The sequence below is a fragment of the Nicotiana attenuata genome, unplaced genomic scaffold (assembly GCF_001879085.1).
Source record: "Nicotiana attenuata strain UT unplaced genomic scaffold, NIATTr2, whole genome shotgun sequence".
Lineage (NCBI taxonomy): Eukaryota > Viridiplantae > Streptophyta > Magnoliopsida > Solanales > Solanaceae > Nicotiana > Nicotiana attenuata.
Genome location: NW_017672033.1, coordinates 60,554 through 67,732, shown reverse-complemented (window position 1 = coordinate 67,732; position 7,179 = coordinate 60,554). Strand labels below are relative to the sequence as shown.

Below are 7,179 nucleotides of genomic sequence, written 5' to 3'. Positions count from 1 at the left end.
AAAACTTTCTTCTTCTTCTTCTTCTTCTTCTTCTTCTTCTTCTTCTTCTTCTTCTTCTTATATATAAATTGTTTATATATATATATATATATCAAACAAAAAAAATATTTTCAAGATATTTTACCAAAATTGCTCATGGATCAATTTAGGCTAAAAATCAGCCTAACTTTAGGTGAGTTGAGATGGATTGGGTTAAATGAGCTGAGTTCAACAATGGACGGGTCAATGATCAACCCAACCTTGAGCGGATTGAACGGGTTGAATGGGTTTAGGCTTAAATTGCCACCCCCTACCTCCATTGCAGAAAATGGAAAGGTTACCCAATCATTCTTTGAATTCAGTAACATGCATAAGATAAATAAACTGTGTCTAGCGGCAACCACCTTTGTTGCTTAATGCGTAGCTCTAACAAGCACAGACATGTCTAAACTGCTGCTCTGCGAATTGCGTAGACGCATCATGTTAGACGTCACAACTAACTTAAGGGCTGTGAAATGAAATTTGAATTTACATTTTCTTTTCAATTGGCACTTAAAGTTCCATAAATATTCCCTATTTTACTGTCCTATCAAGCGTACTTTTTTAACAACAACAGCAATAACAAAATCTTTCATATTATTCATTCCAACTAACTTTAGGTTGAGAAATAATTGATTGCTTGATAATTGATCAATGAGTGTATTCCCAATTAAACCATACATCACACTGAGTCAATCTTTTAACTATGTTGTCTATGTAAAAGTTATACACGGAAAATGGAGTACCATAAAATCAGAATGATTCAGATAAGCTTCTTCTTTTCAAAGAAAGTCTTCAAATGCCAGAACTGCAAACCTGCCACAGACAAGCATATAAGAATGGACAGACCAGTCATCCAAGCCATTTTATCGTTGGTAGATATGTTAAGGTCGTGCATTTCTTCTTCCCTGCACCATCGTCGACTTAGTTATTATTAGCATATATTCACGAGGCTCGGATAAATAACAAAACATAAGAATAAACTCACCTTTCTCGGAGATAAAACATCTCATCATGGATGGCTTGGACAGTCTCAGCCATATGTTTTAGTTCTAACTCCATTGCCTAGTAACAGCAGAGATGAAAAAACATTATATGTCTCTCCATTCATCTTTAGAACATGTTGTCATCACATTCATATTAAAAAACCAGGAGGTGCTCTTTTCTTCTGCTCCACACTTCCCCAGCCCCTACCCCTCGTTTTAGGACACATTTCACCAACTACATATAACAAGAGTGATGTACCTCAACACAACTTTTAAAACATGACCAATAATTCTGCCAGCAACTTTTGAATAACAGACGATTAACTTAACTAAAGGCAAGAAAGCACACATACAAGCTTTAAGAGATGGTCACATGTTCAACTACAACTGAGTCATCATTTCTATTTCTCAAGGGCGAGGAGGACGCAGCATAATCAGTCTTAAAAGGTTACACAAAGCATTGGCGGGATGCTTTTAGACTTTTAGTCAATGATGGCACTTCACATGAAATGCATAGACAGCATAGAATAAACAGTATGTCAACTTCATGCTGCAGTATTGCAAACTAATACAATCAATGGATTTCAACACCCTGTGTTGAGGAACTTCAGATTTTTGTTTTCTTACCACCGCACCAGCCAGAAGATAAAAGCTCACCATCTAGGAGTTAATATGAGCATTGAGCTATCGAAATCGAAGCTAAACAATATAATCCTGTTGCGCGTGATAAAATAGTTAGATAGCTAGTGACAAGCGAGGAATAGCTTAGTGGAAGGTCCCTCCACATACACCAAGAGGCCAGGAGTTCGAGTCAACAAGAGAGCAGAGTGAAAAAATGGCAGCTGTAAAAAACTAAAAATGATACATCAAAGGATCTATCCCAAGAATATGAAGAAAAAAATATGTGCACCTAGTTGCGAAGTCAATTTGAGGACACCAATATTCCTTTTTTAATTTGCTCTTAATGAATTATTCTTTTTTTTTTTAAAGAAAGCCTAGTCTTAATCTATGAAATATGCTTAGCATACCTCTTCAGTGATGCCTAAGAGTTGGAGTTTGATGAAAACATGTGGTGCTGTTGGTTAATGAAACGGCAAAGTTGCAAATTATAGCTATTTTCCTAAAATATTATACCCTATGTACTAAATACAAAAATAAGGACCACATAACCCCTTAAAGATACCAAACTGTACTTTTTAGACAATCCATGTACGTTATACACCACATTACAAACGCTATAAATTTGTTTTTATTTAAAAATACTAGTTCTAAGTTGCTCCAAATATTTGGCCTAAGATATCAGGGAATACTAACTATAATAATAAGTGAAATGCTGACGATTTTAATTTGTAAATTTAAAAATAAATCACTCGATATTTTCCAAGAACAGGAAATTACTTTGGTTTTTGAAGCTTACACTTTACATATAGAGATGAACAAAACTAAGAAACAGCCAATACACAATGATGTCTTGAAATTTTAATTGTAGTTCATTAAGAAATTAGAACATGTGACATGGTTTTATCTAAGTATATCTTTTTTCTTATAAATTATCTAAGTACATCTATTTTGATGAAAGAATACAACCATTAGAACAACACTTAATAGGAGTCACCAATTATCTCTCAGGCGAGGACCTCTTTATTTCTAACTCATTTCCTCTTTCCTGTGAAAAAAGGAATTACTTAGAAGTTCTTTTTAATTATTAAGTAATAAGCCTTGGGCAATCACATTCTCTATCTAAGTCATACAGTTCTGTAAAGATATACTTTAATCTCATTCTTAATCAACTAAAGCTCTACACCTCAACCATGCTAGTTGGGAGCGTCTATACAAAAGGAATTGCGAATTACTTAACAGCACAAGAGAACCCCAAAAAATCTGATACCATACTGATCAAAGAAGAAAGCCCCCAAACTTTCTGAACCAATCATTTCGTTCTTTTCTTTTTTGAAGTTTCGGCTCCCAAAAGGTTGAAAGTAGCCAGGATCAACTGTGCTAAAAGATGCAATATTGATCGTTTCACAAATGGATTATGATACTTCTATTAAACAAGCTAAACGTGAAAAGTTCACGGAGATTTAGGAGTTCTGGCTGAACGGTCTATTTTACACTACGAATTGTAGAATGCATGCGGAGCTATATTGCTATAAATAGCCATTAATTTTCTTGAAACCAAAAGATAGACAGATAAAAAGAAAAATTGAGGGCTTACCTCAACAGAGGCTTTCTTGGCAACATTTGTCCAATCCTTAGCTGCAACACCAGTTTTCCACTCAAAATCAACAGTCAACTTAACCGGAGGCTTGTGATCAGCAGCAACAAAGCAAGACTGATAATCCCCAGCTTCCACAGTCTCAAAAGAAAAATGCCCCTCATGGACATTTTCCGCATAGTGATAGCTATTTCCATGTTCAGATGTTGCCTAAAGCACAAAAAACAAAGAACAGATATTGTCTCATCTAAACCAGAAGAAATCCAGATAATCAAAGTAAGGTATATCGAAGAACAAGGACAATTTTTAAACTTTGAATATGAAACCATCAGAACAATTACCTTAAGACCCGAATACAATGTAACTAAATACAAAAGATTCATATAGTAGACACCAACTAATTTGGAAGTGAAGCATAGTTGACTGATTGTCTGAATAATATTAGAACACATTCCATTCTTGATAGATTGGAAGTGCATAAAACTGTAAAACAAACAGAACTTATTAACTAATCTTCCGAATTTAGCCGATGACTACAGAGTCAACGCGAATCAGCTGGACAAATCTTGACCAACCATAATTTCCAAATGAAGCTTTAAGCGATTTAGCATATCCCATCAAGAAAATGCAGGAAAATCCATAGCTTTAACCGTCACATCTATCATAAAAAGCTAAAATACTTCTACTAGTCTTAAAAAATCAAACACATTTAAAATTTTGTGGAAACTCGAACAACAAAATTCTTAAATTATCTTAAAAATAAGATTTTTATACTAAAAATTACATTAAAATATTTTTTTTTCTTCCATTGCACCATATGAAGCTCCAATCAAGTAAAACCAATTGCTAATTGGAAAAAACAAAATAATCCCATTTGTTTCCTAGCTCATTAAATCTATGAAAATTGCAACAACAACAAAAAAAAGTAAATATTTACCCTGACGGTGACTTTGTGGGTATCAGGCAAAGGATGGCCATCATTTGGGTTAATGATATGATATTTTCCTACAGTCATGGAATGGCCTTTGATTTCTTCAGATATGCATTTTGTATGACCTGATTCTATTTCAAATCGTAGAGACTGAATTTGGGTCAACGAAAACCCCAAGATTAGAACAAGAAATAGTGCATTACTTCTCAAAATCATCATTTCTTGTTTGACAAGAAATAAAGGACAATAATCAGAGTGGAAAATTGCTAGATTTTTGGGTGTGAGATTGAAGTGGAAAGAGCCTTTGTTTTAGGGGAAGTTGAGTTGAATCTTTGAGATGACAAATGGAGGAGACAATGAAACGTGATTGAAGAAAGTCAAAGACTCAGATTTCTTTGATCTATTTTCTTCTTCTTTTCTGTTTTGCACTTTCATTTGACTTATTTAATTATTGATTTTTAATTACTTTGGAAGTAGTAGAGATAACATGATCACGATCGGACTCGCTTTTGGCCAATCTGATGATTTTGTTTTAGAATTCGAATTCGGGTTTTGAGGCCTTAAAAATCTTATTTTTTTTCTCCTCGATTTGCGTACGCAGTACGGGCGCGTTTCCGAAAAGCTTTTATGTGAAATTTAAGAAAAATATTGAATTTGGCCTTTAAAATTGATTAAAGTTGACTTCGGTCAATATTTTTGGTAAACGGACCCGGACCCGTGATTTGACGGTCCCGTAAGGTCCGTGGTAAAATATGGGACTTGGGCGTATGCCCGAAATCGAATTCTGAGGTCCCTAGCCCGAGAAAAGAATTTTTAAAGAAAATTATTTGCTGGAAAATATAAAGGTTTTTAGAAATTGAATAGTGTTGGAACTTGATGTTATCGGGCCCGTATTTTGGTTCCGGAGCTCGGTACAGGTCCGTTATAATATTTAAGTCATATCTGTAAAATTTGACGAAAAACGGAAGAGATTTGATGTAATTCGGACCCTTGGTTGAGAAAATGGAAAATTTGAACTATCTTATGAATTCCATGAGTTTTGGTGTTAAGTTCATTGTTTAAGATGTTATTTTGGCGATTTGATTGCACGAGCAAGTCCGTATGATATTTTTAGATCGCAATTGCGAAGAAGCCCTGGCCAGCATTAGTTCGCATTTGCGAGCACTTCCTTCGCATTTGCGAAGTCAACAAGAAAGTCAACCTTCGCAATTGCGACTAACTGTTTGCAATTGCGACAGCAGCAGACCCTGCAGCAGGTTCGCATTTGTGAAGCCTATCTCGCAATTGCGAAGCTCCTGTCGCAAATGCGACATCTGCAGCTGAGTAAAAGGGGTCTTGGACGGAATTTTCACTTCATTCTTCAAAATTTCAAAACCTAAACTCCAAAGGGCGATTTCCCTAGAGCAAGTTTTCCCCCAAATCATAGGTAAATGAATCTTAACTCTTTTTCTTCAATCTATTTCATCTTTTTACATGATTTCACTTCAAAATCTTGGGGTTTTCATGGGAAATTGGGTGTTCTTGGGTAGAAATTAGGATTTTCAAATTTTGGGGATTTGGACCTCAAATTGAGGTCGGATTTCAAAACCAATTGCATATTTGGGTTCATGGGTAGGGGTGGGCATTCGGTATTTCGGTTCGGTATTTAAGAATTTCGGTTCGGTATTTCGGTATTCGGTTTTATCAATTGTGTATACCAAATACCATACCAAAATATTCGGTACGGTTCGGTATTTCTTATTTTGGTTCGGTACGGTTTCGGTACAGTTTCGGTTTAATAATCGCTGAATAAGCAATGCTAAATTCAATACTAAGCAGTAAGGTGTAAGCAACAGTCCACCACAATTGTAGGCAACACTAAGTCAGTAACGACTAACGAGTGAAACTTTCACTGTGAAAGAATCTGTTCCGATATATAACAGTGCACATGCACAATTGAATAACTGAAAAGCAAAAGCTGAACAAGTTCTTTACAATCTGCACGCCAGTATATCATACGAGAAATAACTGAAAAGCAAAAGTTGAAAGAATCAAATTGAATCTGAACACAACTACACATTACACAACGATATTAACATATCTGCAAATTCAAAGTGCACTGCACATTGCACAATTCAAAGCTGCCAATTCTTCCTAACTCACAAGTCACAAACAACCACAATTCAAATCTGCCAATTGACCAAATACCAATTCTGCCTAACTCACAATTCGCAAGTTCGCAAGTCACAACAGCAGCGTCTTCGTTTGCCCGGAATTTGTGAGGAGTGAGGACTGAGGAGTGAGGAGTCGGAGCTCGAAAGACGGAAATCACCAGGAAGTCGGAAATCGCCAAATCGCCAAATCGCCGCTCAACTATACTGTACTCTAAATTGCTAAATGCTAATGCCCTAACGAGCTAACCTTTAGAGTTTAGAGTGGGCTTGGGCAGTTGGGCTGGGGCGATGGGCTGGGGCACTGCTGGGAATTAAATAAAGAAGGGTTTGCCGTTTGGGCTTAGGCGTTGGGGCTGGGGCGATGGGCTGGGTTAAGAAAATGTCTTTTAAATTTCGGTATTTCGGTATTTCAGAATTCTAATATCGAGGATCGTACAGAAATACCGAAATTGCAATACCGAATTAGACCGAAATACCGAATTAATTCGGTCCAGTTCGGAATTCGGTTTTTCAGATTTTATGCCCATCCCTATTCGTGGGTGAATGGGTAATCGGGTTTTGGTTCGAACTTTGAGTTTTGACTAAGCAGGCCCGGGGTCGAGTATTGACTTTTTGGGGAAAATATTGGGAAATCTATACTCATGCATTAAAATTGGTTTATTTAGCGTTTATTGATGTCATTAAGTAAATTATGACTAGATTCAAGCGGATTGGAAGTGGAACCGAGAGGTAAAGCGGTAATTGAGGCTTGATTTTGGCCGTAGAATCGAGGTAAGTGTTTGGTCTAACCTTAGCTTGAGGGAATAGGTGTTGTTGTCTTATTTGCTACGTGTTAGTATTGAGTTCCACGTATAGGCATGGTGACGAGTATCTATA

At 36.3% G+C, this 7,179-nt stretch overlaps 1 protein-coding gene across 1 annotated transcript; it reads right to left on the bottom strand.

Moving 5' to 3' along the window:
• Positions 1-633: 633 nt before the first annotated feature.
• LOC109211444 (transmembrane emp24 domain-containing protein p24delta7-like) lies at positions 634-4,605 on the bottom strand. The gene is made up of 4 exons (XM_019374975.1): positions 4,157-4,605; positions 3,220-3,429; positions 1,007-1,083; positions 634-926 (listed from the first exon to the last, which is right to left on the bottom strand). Exons 1-4 carry the CDS (start codon positions 4,367-4,369, stop codon positions 782-784), a joined length of 645 nt encoding a protein of 214 aa, XP_019230520.1. The 5' UTR covers positions 4,370-4,605; the 3' UTR covers positions 634-781.
• Positions 4,606-7,179: the final 2,574 nt, after the last annotated feature.